This window comes from Hesperophylax consimilis, chromosome 16 (genome assembly GCF_061612785.1).
Source record: "Hesperophylax consimilis isolate HC1 chromosome 16, BYU_Hcon_1.0, whole genome shotgun sequence".
NCBI classification, from domain to species: domain Eukaryota; kingdom Metazoa; phylum Arthropoda; class Insecta; order Trichoptera; family Limnephilidae; genus Hesperophylax; species Hesperophylax consimilis.
In genome coordinates, this window is record NC_142851.1 from 24,316,500 (window position 1) to 24,339,346 (window position 22,847).

At 32.7% G+C, this 22,847-nt stretch overlaps 1 protein-coding gene across 1 annotated transcript in view; it reads left to right on the forward strand.

The window, feature by feature from the left end:
- LOC149416910 (uncharacterized) overlaps positions 1 to 22,847 on the forward strand; it is a 256,816-nt gene that overhangs the window by 181,575 nt on the left and 52,394 nt on the right. Inside the window, exon 2 of the mRNA XM_089641045.1 lies at positions 18,058 to 18,186. Within this exon, the coding sequence (XP_089497171.1) occupies positions 18,058 to 18,186 (129 nt within the window). The remainder of the gene's footprint in view (positions 1 to 18,057; positions 18,187 to 22,847) is intronic.

Below are 22,847 nucleotides of genomic sequence, written 5' to 3' on the forward strand. Positions count from 1 at the left end.
TTGTTTGTTCTACTTAACCCATCTTATTTATTCTGTTGCTATATTATATATGAATCTTTTAATTTTGATACAATACCATATACTACTAATAAACAATACCTATTGTACCTATTAACTCCCATTCCTCTATTGTAAGATCCTCCCGTTTTTAAATGTGCTTCGTCACTTATGGGGATTGTTCTAGCGAGATATAAAAATATATAAAACCATAGTTATCAAACATACTAATTTCAATCGTTGGAAAATGTCTTATTTTCCAGCATGAAATTTTGCTTCATTTTAAGTGTAAATTTCAACTGCTTGTGTGAAAAATAATAGAGAGGCAAGAAAATATGTACATACTTTATAATTTTTATTATATTTTCAAATATTGTTGCGTACCAAATTGATTGGTACTCAACGAATGGACTAATTCAAATTTCGAAATTAATTATAATAAAGTTCAATTCGAGATCTGTAATTATTTCAGTTCTGTGAAGCAACTGGCCCATGATTAAATAATAACCGAACTACAATAGAACTTGCACAGAACTTGAAAATTGTCGTACCATCCTTAGCAATCATAATATAAATATTATCAATAAATCATTTCGTTTCATGTTCAATCATTATGGGCATTTAGTTCGATGATGCCTGAATAAGTTAATTACGAATAACGTTGTGTTTGTTATGTTGTCACAATTAATGTGTGATTGTGAAAAAATCAACTCGTAAAAACGTTTTTTTTTTAAATATAATACATGTAATTTAAAATGGCTTTTAAAACTTAAAAAACCAAAAAAAAAATGTTTGACTGGGGATTGTATTTACCTTCCAAGGGACTCGAGTCAACCGCGCTAACATCCTCGCAAATACCGCTCGGGTAGGACCGACATTTATTTTGTATATTACTGTACAAAATAATAATATCGGTAATAAAATAAATATTTATATCGGTAATAGGCAAAAAAAAGTCAAAGAAAATATTACCTTTACCCGACTGAATGTAAGATTAAAAAAATTAAATCAGGGAATAATTAAATAAAAAAACAATAGGTTGGAAAAGGTTTGGTAACATTTTAAATATACTCTTTAGTATGAAGAGGCTTCACAAAACTTCAATGTTATGATGATAAATTGACAACTTTGTAAGAATAAATTACTCTTGCCATTTTTGCATTTATTTCCGAAAGTACTTTCGTGCACCTTTTGATGACACCTTTGTAGAAGGCTGCACAAGTGCAATGTAATATGGCACAAGTGAATGTTTACTATATTTAGTATCTGACTCATTACGAATCGCCCACTGCGCAATGCCATACAAACGCAATATGGTATAATGTGTGGGTAAAAGAAATATGTGCACAGTGGGTCGGCAGTGCCAGTACACAGCGAGTATTTGTCATCGTGTTGAAACAATCAATATTATGTTAATTTTGTTCAAATATTCATGCATCTTCAATAATAGTGTAATTGAACACTGTGTTTGCTCATCTGTAATAGAAGTGCACGCTTTTTAAATACATCTTTTTGAATTTCACTTTTGTTGTCATTAATGAATGAATGCAAATTTTGGAAGAGGAAATTAACTCACCCCCCCTACATCCGATTAAACAGAAACTCGGCAGATAAGGAACGCGTGTGCCTCCTGCGTATTTTTAATGAAATTACTATTCAAAGTCCGTCTTACTTATAATGGATAATACGGAGAGATAAGAACAGGTTAGTAGAAAACGTTACGCATAATATGCGCATGCGTACTCCGTATACCGATTTTTAAAACGCCCGACCCCGGGATTAAGGACATATTAGGACGGAGACTTTGTTAAAAATCGGGTTGATTTGACAAATATCGATCAATGAAAATGTAAAAAGCAGTAATACCTATTGGCAGCACTATCAAAGGATTATTTTAAATCGAAATATAGATTTACCAATGCCAATACGGAACGCATAATCAAATTGGAAAAATTTCGAAGCAATTTAAAGCATACCGGGGCAATGATATCGCAAATCAACAAAGTTAGCAGCTAAACGCGATATGCGAAAATTACCTTGTTTTTTGAGGATTGGAAAAAATTTCTGCCAGTCTAAAAAAATATTGTATGAGTAAATTCTTTAACCCGAGCAGTATACGGCTCTCTCATGGCTCTCACTTAATATTCATATGTCTATGCTCTCACCGTATAGCTATACCAGCGCTTCTGGCATATTAGGGAATCTTTATAACTAAGACTAATTGTGTTTAGTTGTGGTCATTTGTGAGGTTTTCTTCGACTTTTTATAATAATAGGCATTTCATTAGAGAGATTTATCTGTTTTACAAACATTTAATTTCTTAATTTCACACTAGATCAAATTCCTATTCAAATTTTCCAGCCATATTACTTAAAACTGTCGTATTTTCACCATGCTTTAATAGTATGATAATTTAAAAAAATTAAAAATAAAGAGTGAGCATAAATAGTATTTATTTAGGTGGGCATAATAATTATAAAAAATCTTTAATTTCGTTAGAATTCGTTAATTGGAAAACTAACGTTCTCAATTTATATCAATCAACCTTTTACTGGTAAATATAAATTATGATATTTCCTCGTATTTTCTTATTTGTTGTTGAGGAATTTTCTGGTGACGTGTGTGGTGTACAAGTATGTATGTATGTGTGGGGGAGTTTATGATTTTAAGAAGTGGTGCTCTATAGAAATAACACATATATATATGCATATTGAACTGTTTATAACATCATTGACATGATGCTACTTTTATATTTTGGCCGTGAATCCGAAAAAACGTCTATGTTAGAGTTGCGGCAAATATTATTGAAGGTATGAAGAGCACGGTTAGTTGAAAAATATTACGAAATAAAATATTCTATGCTGTGCATCGCAAAAATATCGACATTGAATCTCTTTTAATTTGTAATTTATATTACCTAAATACCTTATTATAATGAACAGCTTAACCTAAAGAGTTTTCACGCGTATTCAGTGTATCGGTATGGTTTTTGGGTTGAACAACTGCCTAAATCTGCAAATCATCCAAGGGTGGCGATACCAGGGGTACAAGGAGTGGTGACGGTAGAATTGAGAGGTCGTTCACACTCCGCTTTTGTAATAAAGCAGCAGGCGAGTGGGAACCGCCACCCACTTCCGCCTCATTCAACCCTTAACCCTTTTAGTAGCCAGTAAGACTATAGTATACCCATTTGGATATCTTGACAATCTGTGTTTTGGGAATTAAAAATGTGTGGAAGATTCAAAATTAGTATGTCTGATTCAGCACATTCTGCTAAAAATCTAAAAATGTTTCGTACATAATTATTGATTTCGCACTTTTTGAAACGGTTCCAAATGGCTACAACGTCATTAAGTTGTCGAAACCGCCATTAGCTGGTAATCCGCCTATCACCAAAGTTGTCCGGCGATGAACATGCCGTGATGGCGGCAAATCAAAAATGACACATTTTAAGTCGTTATAGAAAACTTTTTCAACAAAAAAATAAAATACCTTCATTATCGTAATTTTTTTTCTAAAATATAAAAATAAACAGTGAAAATACCCAAAATATCGAAAATTATTTTTTTTTATTATTATTGAATAAATAGTTAATACATATCAACAAAGAGGTCCTGCTAAGCCAATTGAATTGGCTTGTAGGTCAGTTGTGAGACTAAAGTGTGTTGGAAGGAGATGGTAAAGTTGAGAAGCACATGGTTATTTAGATCTGATTACTAAACACGGCTATTTTATATTTCATGCCGCAGATGCACTGCATTATTTTAATTATTGTTTTAAGTTTCATGATGCAGATTAATTTATTTATTTGCGAATCAACGCATAAATTGAAGTTTCATGACGCAGATTCATTACATTAATTTAATTACTTGCGAATAAAAACATAAATTGAATGATAGAAACCCGCGATCTTTCCATCCGTAACCAAGGATCCTAACTTTGGTGTTGGTAGGTCGTCATTTCAATTCGTACAGGAATCTATAATTTATTTTTCTATAAGTCTAGATACCAGGTACACTAACTTTCGTGGGTAATTCTACAAAAGAAAAAGATAAATAACATACTTATGATATTGTATTAAATTAAAACATTAATAATTAAGGTAATCTTGACAAAACCATCCACATTTTCTACTGAAACCCTTTTTATTATATTCAATGTGCCTTCAATAGACAAAATGTATAAAAAATATTCAATGATACAAACATTTTAAATAAAAACAGACAAATAATTAACAATTTAATATATCAGCAATATATCAAAATAATATAAAAATTAAAAAATTGAAAACCGAGCATAAATACTCGAAATATCTTCTTCTCATCTATCTAAGATTAATTTATTTTTTTAATACTTCTTTAAATCCAAATATTATCCAAAATATTAATGAATTGAAGCTTAAATTGAAAAATTATCTAAAACTACTGTAAGAGTCCATACCTGTCATTTTTCTGCTTTATGTTTTCGATAAATTTGAGTTAAATAAGCATTTCTTATTTATTCTTATGTTATTATTTGATTTATTTAATGACGTTATTATTTGTGCTTGAATTCCCCCACCAAACACATGAGTCTCTTTATGGTGAGGAAAAGCTATTTTTTTCTTTATCACACTGTAATACGAGGGTATAAGTACAGATAATAATTTACATCATAGAAAAAAAAATAGATTAATAATTTAAAATTAAAATTAAAAATTAAAAATTAAAATTAAAAATTAAAAATTAAATATTAAAAATTAAAAATTAAAAATAAAAAATTTAAAATTAAAAATTAAAATTTTTAATTAAAAATTAAATTACGGCAAAGAAGCACAGGAATCCATCGGATCTAAGATTGTGGGAGAAAATATCTTTCTCCAATGGTCTTCAATGCTCGATCCTGAAGTCAGACGGGATTCTATGATAAGAATATTTCTGGAATGATATATCCTTCCCTCAGTCCTGCAATCTTGGTTCTCAACAGAGCTGTAAATCCTGGAACTCGCCCTTCTGTAAACATTGAGGAGGCACTGTAGTGCCTGGAGAGTCCGAACATCAATCGGTAAGCGTTGTTATATTGCACCCGAAGCCTTTCCATTGTTTTTTTTTTAATTAAATTGAGAATAAAACTTTTTTCGAAATTCTTCCGTTTTAAGGGAGTTATCGGGTAAAAAATATTAATTGTTTATGAAGTAAAATATATAAACTACTATGAAAAAAAAAATTGTATGCGAAAATCAACGGGATTAGGAAAAAATATTTATCATTTTACTTCTGCCCTCACCTTTTTTTATGTGAAACCGCATAAGAGTCCCACTTTGGGAGGCGGATTTAGATACCGCCGCCCCGGGAACCATTTATTTGATAATCAACACCTCTGCCATAGGTCACCCAAAGTGGTTCGTTACGTTTGTTGGTTCAGCAGGGGTGCCCGAGTTCATCGGGTAAGGTGTGTTCAGGATACGCCTGCCCATCAGTTGCGTGGCGTGCCAGATTGGGAGAAACTGTTTGGGTAGACCCTTCGACCTCTCCAACTGGTTTCTCGACCCATCGACTTGAGCCACAGTGGTAGGGTTATATTATGCCCATCTTTCCTGGACACACTGATCCTAATCTAGCTCTTATGCCCTTTACATTCCCAGAACCTCCCTCTCCTTCCTTTCCTTAAACGAGAGACCATCCTCACAGTATCCCAAAAGGTGGAAAATTTTATTCCTCGATACCTCCTGAGTTTCGTCTGAGGACCTTCTGGAGCCAGTAATATTACAGCATACCCAAATGGGATATGTTGTGAGGCTGAAGGTAGTTGGGAAATGAAAGATAAGGAGAAGAGGTACGAGGATGTTGTGTTCGTACAAACAGGTCTCCAACTCGTCGGAGTTTATAAATAAATGGTTATTTTATATTAATTATTTAATTAATACTCCGCGTATTATAATTGTGACTCGGTAGTCGACCTAACTAGTAGCTGGTTAGTTGGAATCTGAAACAGTAAGTTTTTGTGAGAGCCTTCCCACTGGCCCTGGCGACTACTGGCCACTGGCTCCATTTTGCGGACTTCCACGCAAGCTCTATGCACTGCTATCTGTGCGTGCATCTATGAAGCTTTTACTTCCCAACAGAGGGAGAAATGCCTGGCAATTCAGATCTGGTCACCAAACACGGCTAAAACCATTTCAAGCAACGTTTCAATTCTGAATTGTGGTCTTACACTACGGAGATACTGAGAGTATCTTCCATTCTGGAACCTGTCGTAAGTACACTATATATTATTTTGTGAAATAACATAAATTAATCAAATAAAATTTTAGAACCTGCGACCTCCATCTTGTTAATCGAGAGCCTTACCCCTCGACCACGGAGGCCTTCAAAAAGCTAATGCACTTTACCCCCGGATACCCTGTGTAAGGCCACTGAACAAAGAATTTCTAGAAATGCTATCCATACCGACATATACTTGTAAATATAGTATAGGTATTCGTCTCATGCGATTAATATTCAAAGTAGATCCCTTCACAGAGTTCTCTCCAATTTCATTAATAGGTATTTTTAAGTCAGCCGATATCAATTTCTCGCCGAGCAAATACCTATAAAAGTTAATGAGTTTTCGTACCTCGCTGGCGACAAAAACTACTTTATTAAAATTCTCCGAGCTAAAATAATTCCGTGAAAACAAAATTCTAGGCAAAGTGGATAGGGCCTAAAAGCTTCGATTGTGTCTTGAAGAGCGTGAACGGTGGAAAAATTGCGAAAAGCTTTGAAAGATTATGGAAAATGGAATTTCTGCGCGAACGAAGATGGATTTTGTGCTTTTATTTTTTCTGTTGATAATAATATCTACAGATGGGTCCGAAATGTGTATATTCATTAAATAATAACCGGTAAGCCTTCCATCACGATACAAGCAACATGTTCCGCTTGCTGTGATGGTAGTATAAGATTTTCAAATTATTGTCAGCTAACCGGGAATGTCTGTCTTTCTTTAAGTTGGATACATACGGTAGAACCATTTGACTGAATCCATTTGGGCAAGGTGGAAATTAACGGGCCGCGCACGATCGAACCAAGGAGCCGAGCCAATTTGATCTGTGTTCAGTGATGTCATGACGAACAATTGAGAATCTCTCAGCTGAGTACAAATATAGGTTCAATTCCTCGATGCGACTGAATCTTTTTCTATCTATTCTGTTTCATTCCTTTCGTTTGAGAGTCATTAATGTTGTCTTCAATGATTAAATATCCCAATTTAAGGTTTAACTCATAAAGTTATTACACTATAAAGATATTCATCTTAGACTTGTAGAAAAGTCAATAGATGTCACACATTAAAATATAAATGGATATATTTTTCTAAGGCACCATCTAGATTGCATACACACATTAAGAAAATAAAGGTAATGTTTGTCAGTTGAAGTATGATAAAAAAAATTATGTTGATAAAGTCCTATTAGCCCGGAGTAAAGGAAGAGGTCTTGAGTTTAATTCCAAGGTGCGACAAAATCTTTTTCTGTCTTTTTTGTTTCGCATCTTTTGTTTGAGAGTCGTTATTATTGTCTTCAATTAACAAATACGCGCGTTTGGAGTGCTTTCCGACTATGTACCGATGCCAAATGGATAAATCTTTCATTGAAATACCGGTATAATCAGGACAGCATCCATTTGACGCCTGACGCCTATAAAATCGCTTGTAAAACTTCCATCTTTCGTGTAATCTTATTAATATTATTTGGCAATATTTGAATTTACACTTCTTTCTTCCGTTATTTAAAGCTTTACTTATACTTTTTTTTATTTTTTTTATTCGTAATTCACTGAATGTTAAGTTTAAGGAAATGCGTCTTTCACCGGATTGTAAAGAAAAATGTATTTCATTTTCGTTCTTAAAATTTATATTGAAACTTAACGACAAATAAATTTATTAAATTATGTAATCTTGAGCATACTTAAACGAATAAAGTAGGTAGTGCGATTTTAGTCGTCATCTGTTGTAATGATAATATGTCAACTTGTATTTCTTTTGCCCTTATTTCAAAGGTCTACTTCTTCCAATTCAGAATCATTCTTAAAAATCAGGGATTTCAAATCCTTGTCAGTTATTTCTTTGTTGGCGTTCGATGAAGGGAGTCGTTATCAGTTCATGTGTGCCGTTAGCCTGGAATATTGTATATTGAATACTTGAATATTAGATCTACAGGAATCCCTTATTGATACATTCCTCAGAATGATATATGTAATAATCTCGAATGATTGGAGTTTGTATATGGCCTCCACTTTTAGATCCCGGAATTCGCATATGTAATGATGACTTTATCATACGAGTACTTAGCACTGATTTACTCTGTGTATAACTTTTTTGGTTTTTGCAAAAATCCTATAGAAATCAAATAATTGGATTCGATAACCCCAATTTGTCAATAGCTCTCCACTCCCAAAACTAAAAAAAATAAGTTAGCTTTACATAAAAACATTTTTTCTATCAATCATATTTTTTATTTATTTTTCCAAATATTCTACAATTAACACTTTTATATTTTCTTGTTACCTCAGAGAGCCAACTGAATAAGCTGTTCATTATTAAAGTACTTGTTACTTTTCAAATATCACAAACTATAGAAAAATATCTGCGAGAGCAGTGCTGCTTTTCAATTTTCTTGCAATGTACGAGTATATATTAGAATTTTGATTGAATCTAAGATTTCATATTACTTTTACAAGAAGCTTGAAATCCCATTATTATATATAATAATGCAGGTATTCCGCTGCTTTTGTGAAACAAATATTTAAATATTATTGAATCCCATACAAAGGAATGTAAAGCTCCTTTCTACATTATCCTTCAGGAGTCACCACTCAAAGAGCCATCACAAGCGATCTTACGCACTAGGGTATTACATTTTCCCTGCATTCGGTCTTTCGTTTCATTCTTATTTTCCCTTCGTACGATTTCCTTGCATACGAGATCAATATTGAATTCTGACAGTCAGCTGTAAAATTGCATGAACATTTCGATCTGACTAATAATATTTTCAAAATGTATTAATTAAAATAAATCACCACAAAACTCGTTTATAAAATATTTTTATATAATTTGATTTAGAAAAAAAAGCTTTATAATTAAAATTATTGCACCAGTATAAATATTATTCCTTCGATATTATCCAAGTCATTATTATCGCAGGGGTTTTGCCGTGTGATTGGTGGATTTTTTTTAATCTGGAGTCTTGTGCGCCATTTATTTGTACCGGAAAATACAATGAGGTAGTAGCGCTCTGTTCATCCTGTGGTAAAATTATAATCCAAGTGAATCTTGTTCGCCGTAGTTATTCTTTGGGAGTTCACTGTACAACTTCACATATCACATATCCATCATTAGAAGAAACCGCCACTCCTCGTAAGCGGATTGGAGGTAAATGGGGATTTGCCCGTTCCGAGAACTTTCTTCCTTCTATTCCAGTGCTGGAATTTGCCTGCTTTTCAACATATGATTCTGTGTTGTAATCCGTATCCCCTATTGCACGCTGCACAGTGATCAGAAATTCAATTCTACGGCGACAATTTTTTTTATTTGTGACATTTTTTTAACTAACGTGTTTTTTTTAAATCTTACCAAATTCTTTTGTATACCGCGAGAATGTATTTCAGATGGTGTGATGGGGAAATTACACGGGGTGAATTTCACGTACCAATTATTATTGGTTCTTTCAATGATAATTCCACACTTCCAGAATTACGCACGGACGGAATTACACACGGAAAGAATTACACTTACAGGAATTACACACATCTTAAAAAACTGTTTTTAATTAGTTTAAAATTTAGAAAGCCTTACTTACGAGTATAAACGCGTTTAAAATTTTTCACAACTTATAAACAACCATTTATGTATCGTAAACAGCTGTTTAATAGTTGTGTAAAAATTAAAACACGTTTATTAGTAAGATCCGGAGGGTGCTAAATAAATTTTATATTTGGTCAAAAACAAAAGTTAGGTTCGGTTAGGTTGGATCAGGTTCTTTGGCATATGTAGATCCAGTTGGTGTAACTGTAGATGTAATTCTCTCGATATCTGATTTTGTCCGGGTGTAATTCTGGCAGTGTAATATTGGTATGTGAAATTCACGCTTGTATAATGTCGTCATAATGTAACCATTTCCGATCTTCCTGCGTTGGCTCAGGTATTGAAGGTGCGGTCCCCGCATTTTTTCAGATCTTCCTGCGCTGGATCAAGTATTGAAGGTGCGATCTCCGCGTATTTTCAGATCTTCCTGCGCTGTCACAGGTATTGAAGGTGCGGTCTCCGCATATTTTCAATTTTTTCTGCGCTTTCTCCGCATATTTTCAGATCTTCTTGCGTTGGCTCAGGTATTGAAGGTACGGTCTCCGCATATTTTCCGATCTTCCTGCATTGCTTAAGGAGGGTGCGGTCTCCGCATATTTTAATTTCCTTTTTGTATATTCTAGCACTCAGATTATGGTGGCAGGTGGATTACTTTCAAGTACCTTCCGTTAAAACTGCTTGACAATCGGGTCACCGAATTTCTGCTCTTATATTTTCGCAGCTTACTGAAGCAATACTTTGATCAACTCTTTCCTTTTGCTGAACGAAACCGATTCTCCTATTTCCGGTTTCATTTTTAAATCATCAAACCAAGGTTGAACTGCGAGCTGGGAAACCAGAATACGCTCTATTTTAGAGAGCCGTAGCTGAACCAGGCAGTATTTTTTTCAATTTCCATATTAGTTGAGTTTGAATTTAATCGTAGGACGATTCTAGCAAGACTGGAAATTAATTCAGTCTAGACAAGCTATTAATTGTTTACATAAGCTGTTTGACTAACAATCTATCTAAGATAATATCAACCATATTTCGCAAATATTCAAATTGGTTAAATTTAATTACTTTGTAATAAATTATAAAGGCTATGATAGCAGATATCCTTGTTTTAAATCTATTTTACTTTTCAAAACTATTTAACGACGCTTTCCAGCAATTTCCAGGTGTGGATTATAAATCAAAAAGATAAGTTAAACCGTTTATTAAAGTTTGACAGAAAAATAGTTCATTTACCCATTATTAAAAACATTTAACTGATTCAGAGGTACCCAACCTTTTTGAGCCCACTTTTCAATTATATTTCAAGCCCTCCCCCCTCATCTAAAAAACAATGAATTTTTTTTTGAAGAAAGACAAACATTCTCGGGTTACGTAAAACTTGACAATATTTGTAAATATCCTACAAAGTAAACGGAAAATATTGTTTGCGTTGTTATAGAGGACTTAGCCCACCAAGGAATTAAACAGACGACTCCTTGATGAGACACAAACGCGATACCAACTCAGCCACTAACCGTTGGTGAAATGATCATTCAAATATCAATCGTAGCGCGTACCTACAAAGAAAGCGCCGCAAACAAAAAAATTACAAGGCCCAAGGATAAACCAATAAATGATGTTCATCTTATCCTCAGAATATCGAATTCCAAAGAAATAAATTGGGTCAAACGTTGATCTAAAAGAAGCAAAAAAAAACTATGAATTATCTTCACTATTTACAATTTGTTTTAAGTAAGTGGACAAAGTATAAATATACCACCCTCCCTATTTTATCACAATTACATACTTACTCGTAATTACTAATTACTCCTCGCTTCATTCAAATACACATATCGTAATAGTCTCGTATTTAACATCATGCCCATACCTTCCCCGGGCAGCCCAAACATCTTCTTCCATTATTACAATAAAATATCCTGAAATAATATTTCATTCACTCTAGGTACTGCTCAGACGTTGGAACGAATATCGCCTGCAAATGTATTACGTTGTTCGAATAAAATTGCTGGTTTAAAAAAAAATAAGTTGTCCTTGAAAAATTTCATTTTATTTGTTTTAATTTTTTTTACTCGCTCGCATTTAACCTTCTGAATATTATTTATTAAATTTACATTGAAAGGCGGAATAAATTGGTTTTTGCGGTTGAATATTGGATTTTGCCACGAATTTCGACAAAAGCATATTTATGGAAATGGTTTCCGAATTTAGGAGGATCGATTTTAAGAATTTGAATTATAATAAAGACCAACAAATAAAATAACATATTGGCTCAGCTTGCTTTGTTAAGTGAAAATAATATTTTAACGGCCCTCCACACTAACGACCAAAGTCTTGTGTGAATATTACAAAAACCAAGATTCAATCGAAAATCTGTGGTTAAAACAACGAAAATGTATAATGATTAAGAATAAAATACATTTAAAAAAAAAAATTAATCATAAAACGAGTGAACCACATCATAATGTAGAATAATCCTTAAAATAAGATATTATGTATCTTCATTATACTATGTAAAATTATTTTTATTATATGTATAAATACTGTACAGCTTTTATCTATGTAGTTAGTTAGAAAGCGAAATATTTATATTTATTTAACTATTGTAATAATAATATAAAATAAAATGCAGCTTTGGTAAAAAAATAAAAACATTTTTTTTTATCTATTTCAATGTTTTCATTTTTGATTTATGTTTGCTAAATCAGAACCAGCAATTTTTAGATATTTTGAACGGGTAAATAATACGATTAAGGTACATATTGATACCCATAACATTGCACTCAGGGGCGCCGCCACTGTATTTTTTGTATTTCTTTTGAAATCGATAGATTCATAAAATAGTCCATAATGTGCATCTTTCGGCCATCTGCAAAGTTCACTATGTCAAAGCGTTTTTCGTTTACTCAACGGCTAGTTTTTTTTCTGTGTTTGATCAATTCATAATATATAACATAAAAAACTATTCTACTAATAACCTACAAGGAATGTGTGCCAATATTAAAAGCCCTTTTATAATAATATGTGTGTGTATTTAGGATTTATGATCCTCTTTTACTTGCTTTTTTATTAATCCACAATATTTTTGCCGCTTTAAATAAATAGTATTTTTTTAAGCTTTGATCTACTCTTTCAGTGAGAGTTTTGCTTATTTGAAAACATTTATTATTTCGACTTTCAACCTTTTTCAGTCAAAATTAGAATTTCCACCTATGTAATAAGTAATTCAAGGGAATATATCCATTCATAAATCATAACATATCTAAATATATTGATTTAAATTCGTTTACTAAATTGGGCAGAAGCTTTCTTTACAGAAGTGTTTCAAAAGCGGGGCGCACGCCCAACCCACCGGGGGAATTTCAATGTTTTGGGGAGCGATGCCCAAAGCATTATTTAATTGTATTTTCTGTTAAAAAAAATCGCATTTATCGAATAAAAAAATGTTGATATTGCAACCCTGACTTCCCCAGAAAAGAAGATGGCAACACTACGCGTATTGATGTTACTTAGGTTATTAACTCATTTGTTCGTGGACTTGTATTCTGTTATATACGTAATTTATAAAACGCTTTACAAGCTTGCAAATATGCCACTTTCATTAGAGGTATTTTTTAATGAAGGAAAAATTTTGTCTGCGACGCTCTCCCGTTGTTGCTAAATTATTTTTTTCTATGAGGAGGGGGGAATTTTTGAATCATTTGTGATAGGCATTTCACCAAGAAGCTTGGGAAACACTGCTTTAGGGTTATTTAAAATTGTTTATTTATGTCTTTTCAATTTTTATTGGGAAGCAAGTTACAAAGATTGTATTATATAGGTGGAAAAAAAATTGTATTAGGAAAAACTTAAGGGTTAAATTTTTATTTTTATTTCTTATTAAAACTTGTTAAACCAAAGAGATCTTTTTTATTTACGAGTCTGATATACATACCCGTGCAATACAATGGTGGATAATATGACATAGAAGTTATTCAAAGTTTATAATTTAAATTAGTCTTTATCTTCTTAAGCATTCCGAGAAGTTTCTTTGCCTAATTTAAGTTATGGTTTTGCATATTATGAAAACCTACCAACTACGCGTCATGTCTATAACATAAAATAAGTGTATGGCATAAAAACCCCCCGCGAGTCTCTCATTTCATTGGAAATTACACAGGAGTGAACTTCACGTACCAATATAATACTGCTAAAATTACACATGGACGAAATTACACAAGGACTGTATCAACATAAAAATTGCTTGAGATAGTTTTGATTCTCACATGGTACACTTTGCGTTCGGTAAAAACGATAATTTTCTCGTCCGTAAAACATTTTTTACTTTTTTCATAAATTGATTAATCAGTTTACAAAATGTAATAATATTTATTAACAATAATAAATAATGAAATTAGTATTCACAGTATATTTTTTCGTTTTTTTTTATGTTTCTCTCCCATAGAAGCGGGCGCTATAGAGCATCAGAATAAAAAATATTGTGTATCTGTAATTAATTATGGTTTAAGAAAATATGAAAATAAACAAATTTAAAAGTTATATTAATTAAGAAGATACGCCATATAATTTCTGAAACTGTAACTGTAAACGGTGCATTTTGCAATCTTCGTTACGTTCAGCTCGTAAGCATTCTTCTGCTTTGGGAACTTTTGTCTGATACGACTTCGAAAAAAATTTTACAAGGCAGACCTTACGTTCCACCCGTACAATATGGTGATTGTTCAGGACTACGCCCGCATGAGTACAAGGTTTTCGGAGAAAGTTGAAAGAAGTTTTGGAAACTTTTTCCACTTCACTTGATCTCAAGTGAGTCCATATAATGTATGTACCATAATACGCGTTGTTGATACGGATACGATAATCTGATACGGTAAAATGGAACACATTATGTGGACCGGGCTTTGCGTGATCACGTTTGTATCATGCACGTTCACCTGATCTCATCGTGAACGATTTAAATCCCGGCTATAAACCTTTGAAAAATACCATCAAATATTTTTTTAATAATTTATTTGTAAGCAGCTATGGCTATTCTTCGATAAATTGGTTAAGGCGAAGCTTAATACTAAATCACTATTTTTATTAATCTTTATAACGAATTGGTGTACATTATGAATACCAAAAAATATGCTTTAGATAAATTAAAGGTTTTCCTATCGTTTTGCTTGAGTATAATACAGATTTAAAAAAATAAATTACTCAATAAAAAACATAAATGGAAACTACTAAAAAAAAAAAATAGAAATTTATGAACGCGTAAAGAAAACAACTTTAAAAAAATACAGTATTGTAGCTAAGATTACTGTGACAGTTTCACTTGATTTGCTTTCTTATAAAATTATTTACAAAATAAATAAAAACTAGTTTTGTGCTTGAAATCGAACGTTTCTAGACTCCGTTTATCAAGCGGTTTTAATTCCTATTGCCTATGGTATACCAAGAATATACACATTTTTTGCTTGTAGCTTCCTCTTAAAGCCGTCCACAAGGCCTAGCCAACTGGTACTGCTAGTTGTGTATTTAATATATTATCGCCAGCACCCCTGTCAACATGTCATAACATTTTTTATGTCCGCAATAATATTAATATGATTTTAAATGCCGAGAAGGCACATTAGTTCCTAATGTAGAATTTATGGCTTCTCATAAGAAAACTTGTGTTATTCGCTGTTTTTTCATACATTTTTTCATCCCCGTATAAATTTTATAGCCGGACATTAAGAAATAAAAACCTTCCAAGGGATGTTTTCATCCCTACGTTTGCCAGCGGTGAAACCTTTTCCCGACCGTGCTGAGCCATTAGATATACATAGAAGCAAACAAAAAAAAAATAAAGAACGAAAGTTCAAACTCATATTTTCAAATCTTTCTCATGTTAAAATTTCTAAGCTTTCAGCATCTGAAACTTTTCATTTGGGATTTAAGTTACATGTAGACCCGAGTACCGTGCTTTATATTTACTAGGACTACGACGTAATATTGCCTTTTTTTAATGTAATGCATTTTGATGTTTTAGGTAATCATGTTGTCCAATAGCTTTTTATAATCATGACACTTTTAGAACAGTTTATTGCTCGCCTTCAATGAAGGGATTGTGTTTTGCTAACCTTATCTTTGAGGTGGGATTGATAAATATATTCGGAAGGGACCGGTTAGCCAATATGTTGGAAAACTGCTGAAAAGCATTTTCGATGATAATGTCTGGTTGGACATACGATTTTTCTAAAAAAGCATTGCCATTCCATGTAAAAGATTAATAAATTACAATAAGTGGCTTGTTAAAGTGGCAGATTTGTCCTTCTCTAGTCGTAAACACAAACATTCAGGCAATTTGGGTCATATAAATAACTTTTGCTTGGCAATTAAAAGCCTGGGTATTTATTTACCCAAATATTCCGCCCGCCAATTTAATAAAAGTCTTGTGTGTCATTGTTACAATCGTAATTTTAAAAAATCTCATTGAATTGTGTCTGCAGCCTGTCGGTTTTACGAAAAAAATGTTTTTTTTCCGTGGCCTTCCCACTATGGTGCCTTAAATAATGATATCGTTAATCATTACCCATTGCAGGATTTTTGAAGTCATGACGATTGGGTAGGAAACTCTTTCTTGACAGTTTCCCTTTTCAACTCCTGACCTCGTTTTGACGTTTGTTTTCTTGGTTTATATAATAACCGTTTATATAATACGATAATATTAATCATATTTGTTTGCATCGTGCACCGGAGAAAATACTAATATTGAATATGGCAGTTTTTTTAAGAATTTTTTCAAATTATTCGTTATTTGGTTAAAAACGGGTTTGCAGTCCCTTGATGAATAGGGTTTTTAGGATTACTAGTAAGTTTTTAGTAGAATAGGAATGTATTTTCATAAAAATCTTTTTATTTCCGCATTTCGTCACTGTATATTATCAATACAAATGCAGCTGAATAAACACGTGTTTTATTTTAATTTACTAAAGTTTTATCAGGAAACGACGAGCAATCCCGTTTTTAACCGGATTCTTAATAAATTAGCGATATTAATTTTTCCTCGCCTGGTATTTATATTTATTACCGTTACTAGATTAATCACTTTCCAACCTTCCCCTTTCCCATTTCCTTCTTCCCCACCCCTTTTGGCCTAAGAATATTTTTTTTTTACTTTTTAAAAAGAAAGACAAACATTCCTAGGTTACGAATAACCCAACAATATTTGAAAATCTCCTACTACCACCACAGAAAGCCGAAAATGTTGCTTGTGTTGTGATGGAGGACTTAGCCAGCCGAGGAATCGAACACTCGACGCTCGGGTGAGACCCAAGCGTTATGCCCACTCAACCACTGACCGGTCAAATTGAAAATCTCACATTGGAGATCCATACTTGTGGTATTAATTTTTTTATAAATATTTAAGCTTATTTTCACGAGCATCAAAAATTATAATAATTCTGTATTTTTTAATGCCCTGATATCAATATTGGTGAGGGAAAAAATTGGCTATTATATTAAATTAAATTATATACAATCAATGTAAAATTTGATAGTCGTATGTTTTCTCCTTGTTTATAGTAAGCCCAGAGTAAACGTTCAAGCACGACTGTAAAACTGCGTGATCTTCGGCTGTACCTAATAATAATAATAATTCAAGTTATTAGTTTGTAGTAAACCGAGAATAAACGATCAAACACGACTGTAAAACTGCGTGATCTTCGGCTGTGCTTAATAAGAATAAATAAGAATAAATAATAATAAAGATTATAATAAGAAATGGATACTTTACAAAGCGCCATGAAAAATCACCTATAGGGTCATCATCACGCTGTACAGTTGTTAGTTCTTAGATTCTTTATTTTTTTATTTTTTATTTTTTTTTATTAAGTAAATAGAAACAATTTTTGTACAAAATTAAGGTAGTCCCATAAAGCTGTCATATGGCAGCTTGTCTGTAGGTTCTACCAATTAAACATTCTACTAAAAACAAGTTATCCATATAGGTGGATACATCAAAAAAAATTCAAGGATACATGAAATTTTCATACATTAATTATAATAATTTCATTATTTACAAACAGTTAAGTCGCGTCAGATAAACACATTTTTTTTTAGCTGTGAAACCTAAACTGTGAAACTTCCATTAAACCTAGCGAGCTTTTCCTTTGTCAAAACTTTTCGAAAATATTTGAAAATAAATGAACTTTTTAAAAGTACGCCCGGGCTGTTGGTAATAAAAACGACTTATGCTAATACCCTTATATATGCTTCCAGGCCCGCTTCCAACAGCGCCAGCTCGAGGAGAAGGAGCAGAAGCTGGTGAGGATGTACGAGAGCGCGCAGGCACAAGCCCTCAAGCGGGTGGGGGGCGCGGCCACCACCGCTCCGCAGAACCCCGGCAAGGTGAGTTCCATACGATCAGATAACCAACCGCACCGCGTGGTTCCATCATGATATTTGATTTTAATCTAACAAATAGGCAGATCTAAAGTTCTTGCCAGTGAACAAGTTATCAGAGTGGCGAATTGCAAGGATGACTTTTTTGCTACTCCAAACCATAACATTTATAAATTAAAGCGATGCACTACGTAGTAATGCAAAATCATGTGTTTTTGGTTTGAAAATTTGGTCGCCTAAAAATGTTTCAGATGCTTTAATTAAATACTGAGAGTAGAATACATCTTGACCTTTGAAATAATCGAGTATTTTTTAGATCTTTTTAGAGTCTTTTTATAAGCCCAGAAAAAAATAATGTATAGGCCTATGAAAACTGCTTTAAAGCTCAAAATCTCCTACTTGCGAACCCATTTTCGGTTATTATTTTATTGTTTAATGTGGCAAATTAAGTTATTTATAAAATGATCGGAAAAAATAAATATATATGCCTGAACATCCACAAAATAAAATAAAAGGCACTTTTTGGCCATGTTTTTTTCTTGCATAAATCAAAACAGGCGGATGGTGTTAAGCGGGAATTTAAACCTTATCTCTATCTACGTAGGGGTTGTTATTGATAACGGCTCAGTTTAAAATACTACACAACGTAGTGCATCGCTTTAAGAAATTGAAACAACTAAGGTTAATCAGGAACAAGTTTTAAAAGAAAGAAAATCCATCCGCTACAATTTTTATGTGACACCTCACAAGCGCGCCTAAAGGCAGGGAGCCATATCGCTACCCGGTTGGGCAGCGTTATGAGGAGGGATAAGTTAGGGGCTGTAGGAAGGGATTTATTAATGAGGATCTTAAAGAGGCCCGTATTATATGAAGAAGGAAAAACAGATAAAATAGCTCCATTAAAATACCTTAAGAATAGACTCAGCATTCCCACATTGGGTCTGTGCATCAGAGAAGGCAATCGGTCTGTTAATGATGTATTATCAATCAATTCTTTGTGAAATACAATTGATCGCTTTGTATGAAAAGGCTTTCAAAATATAATAATCGATTTCTTAATTTACGTCAATAATATACACCTAAATAATATGAAGCTTTGTAGAATTTCGAAACATTTTTATTAAATTCAATTGTGTTTGTGTCGAACATAAAGATGTGTCCCAATCTGCCCGTTTCGGCCGAAGCACGGGCACTCGATACCGAGGATTGAGGGTTACACGGAATACAAAATACTATTTACAATATATGAAACATAATTCCAAATCGTGAACCGCTTGCTAAATTATTTATTCGAACAGTAAAATTATTTACTTTGCAGATAACAGATACGATACAATACGGGTACAAATACAAAATGAGGCTCATCTGGAACGTTTTATGACTGTTTGTTGTGTGAAACAGAGTCGATCAATTTTTTTACTCTGTGGTTAGCGCGCAGCCTAGTGCCTGAATTACGCCTGGCGAGTGCTCGGCCGAGATAGTGCATTCGTCATTTTATTATTTATTCTTTCATTATTCTTAATAATATTTTTCCGTCTTCGACTTTTGCCACAAAAGAGTGGTAGCTTAGTGAAAGAACACCATTAAGAATAAAAATGTTGCTTGAAATGGCTTAGCCGTGTTTGGTGACCAGATCTGAATAGCAAGATACTTTTCTCTTCCCCATCTCTTTTGTTTCCCACTCCCGTTAGCTTCAGCCTCTAAACATACCTCAATAGGTGATGCCATAACTGGCTCCAAATGGTTGGGAGCAGTTGGTACTCTTGTGTTGTATTTACATTAAAAAAATGTGCACAAACTTCGGTAAGATATTCTAGATGATGGTAAAAGTAAAAAGATTTTTTTTTTCAAAATTCATATGTTTCATTCCCGTACAAAAATAATATATTTCCATAGAAGAATATTATTTTTTCCATACCCTTTTTACCTGAAAACTAACTTAAATGGTTGGAATTTCTAAAACAGTTGTCTCTTTTTTACTTGTACTATCATGTAAAATATCCTCCCATTTGTGCACTTTACCTCCGGACACCCTGTATAGTGGCAGTGCAATGCAATACGTTACTACAAAGATTTAAAGAATAAATTTTCACTATTTTCCGACTAAGTACAATTTATTCCACAGCTATTAATGAAATCGATGATTTTAACCACTTAATTTAAATAAAATATATATTTACATCTTCGTTTTCTTATTATTATGTCACAACATTTCTAATTAAATTTAAAGTTTCACAATTTGTACCTTGAATAATATTCTCAATGTAATGATTTTTCTTTTTTGAGAATCACACTTTACAAAGTTGCTTGACATAATAGTTCTCTGGAGACGATGTACTTTGTTAGTGAAATTAATATTTCAAGTTTGACAACACGTTTAACGGCGCCTTGTTTCAATGAAACTTTCTTATTACGAGAAACGTCTAGAAATGTTATTAATAATTCAACAATTCAACCGTTATGCGATAAAGTCTTCTTTGGAAATTAATCTGACAAGACGTTATGATACCGCTTTAAAAAGTTTACAAGCAGATTTTGTATAGTCACGTCACCTACCTAGCGAGTTACCACGAGAGAGTTCCGATTCATTCAAACTTTAGAAATTTCCGCATCAGACAGGAAATAATTCAGGCGAAGTCGATACTCTAACTAAAAATGGTAAAAGCGGAAATTGCTTCACTTCCTAAAAAGTTTCGATCGATTGAAAAAACTTCTTATTCATACGAAGTTTAAAATATATATTGTTATTTACGCTATCGCTAAAATCACCAGCACGAATCCGGTTTCGATTTGTAGTATTACTGATGTGACGAAATTATTTTTTTATTCCGATAATAGTTTTCCTCCGACAACTCTAAATTATGTATTATAGATCTGGGAGTCTTTAATTAAATATCCGGAGATCAGAAATAGAAAACACACTGTCGCCAAATACATAAACGAAAACTAGCTCAACTCAACAGCACTAAAAATACTGCATAAGTTATGTATGCAGTTCTTTTAATAACTACATATTATTCATATAATTAAATTTTATTGTGAAAATGAAATTGTCAGCACGGGAGAACCCAGTTAGATTGTCATTATCTCTACTTGTAAGAAATAAGATAATAAAAAAATCATTATAATTAATGCTTTCCACATCTGGACCAATCTGTTGCAGATCCGGCCCTGATTAGCTGATTTTTCTAGTGTTAATAGTATCAATATTGGCCTAATTCACAGCTAAAACTTGTTGATTTATGATGTAATACTTCATGTTTTATGGAGCTATCGCTAAAAATAAGGTTTAATCCGATAGTAATTTTGAATGACGAAGACTGGTGGGCTATTTAACCAGTATAAATATAGTTTTAATCTAAAATATAGTTGTAGTAAATTATTTGGTTTGTAAAATTATCATGACACCAGAGCTCACTGTTTCAGAGTTTTCTACTTAAGAAACAAATTTATGCTTTACAATTAAAATAACATTAAAGATGCACTTTGATGTGAGTTTATAATTTATTCTTTCCAGATGTGGGAAATTCTGGCGTAAATTGAAAACTTTATCGTTTAGTTTTGACAAGAGCCTGCATTAGGGTGGTTACAAAAAATCAATGTTGGAATTTTGTTGTGATGACCCCCCTAAAAGCTGCCAATTGGCTAAAAAATGAGATTAGTGAAGTTTCAGATCAATTGGATAAGGTTAACCCGTGCCTCATCAAGGTTGAAGTTTAACTTTCTATAAAATTAAGACTACTATTTTTATAAAATACCTAACAATATTGCAAAATTTAATTACATGTCATCTCCAGATTTTGCTTTATTTATTTTCTCAATTGGTACATAAAAAAAGGTGTAGTTAAAACTTTTTTCAAAGTAAATACAGCACAATCCAAATTGAAAATGATGGATTTACGAGAAAAGAAATGCAAAAAGGTATAAAAAACAAAGGAGAAATAATGTTCAACGTTTTATTATTTAAAATATACAAAAGAAAGCATTACGAAAGAAAGAAGTTATTATTATTATTATTTACATTTACAATTAATTATCAGATTAAGGTGGTAATGGCTTAGATAACGTGGCTTTTGAAGAGTCAGGAAAAAAATTTCGACATTCCGATACAACTTGTAACAGAAACTGTCGTTGTTTTTCGTCTTATGTCAAACAGGAATTTAAATCTTGGATTAATTTTACTCCTCTTTCAGTTGTGTCATTGACAACCTTGAAACCGTTCACAATTTTTTTTTGCTTTTAAATAATGTGCATTTTCACACCATATATCAGGATCCGTATTTAAAAATTCTGTATCAATTTCAAATCTTTTGAAAAAATTTAGAGTTTGATGAGAAACAAAAAAAAACGATATCTTTGTCCAATAAATTATCCACTTGATGGAGACTGAGTTTTGCGTTCACATCCCTATCATATGTTTGTTCTTCAATTGGAATTAATTGTAGACTTTTTACAGCCATGCTTGTTTTGACACTTTTTTCTAACTTTTCATCGAAGAAAGAAAATGCGACTTGCTCAGAATTGAGGTACCACAGATGATTTATCATTTTAGACAGTGCCTTGTCTGCAAGTTCTTTATCGATTTCTCTATATTTTACAAGAGATTTTAAAAATTGTAGGTCTTGGTTGGGGGCGAAAGTGGGTTTGGGGGCGTTAAACCACGCTTT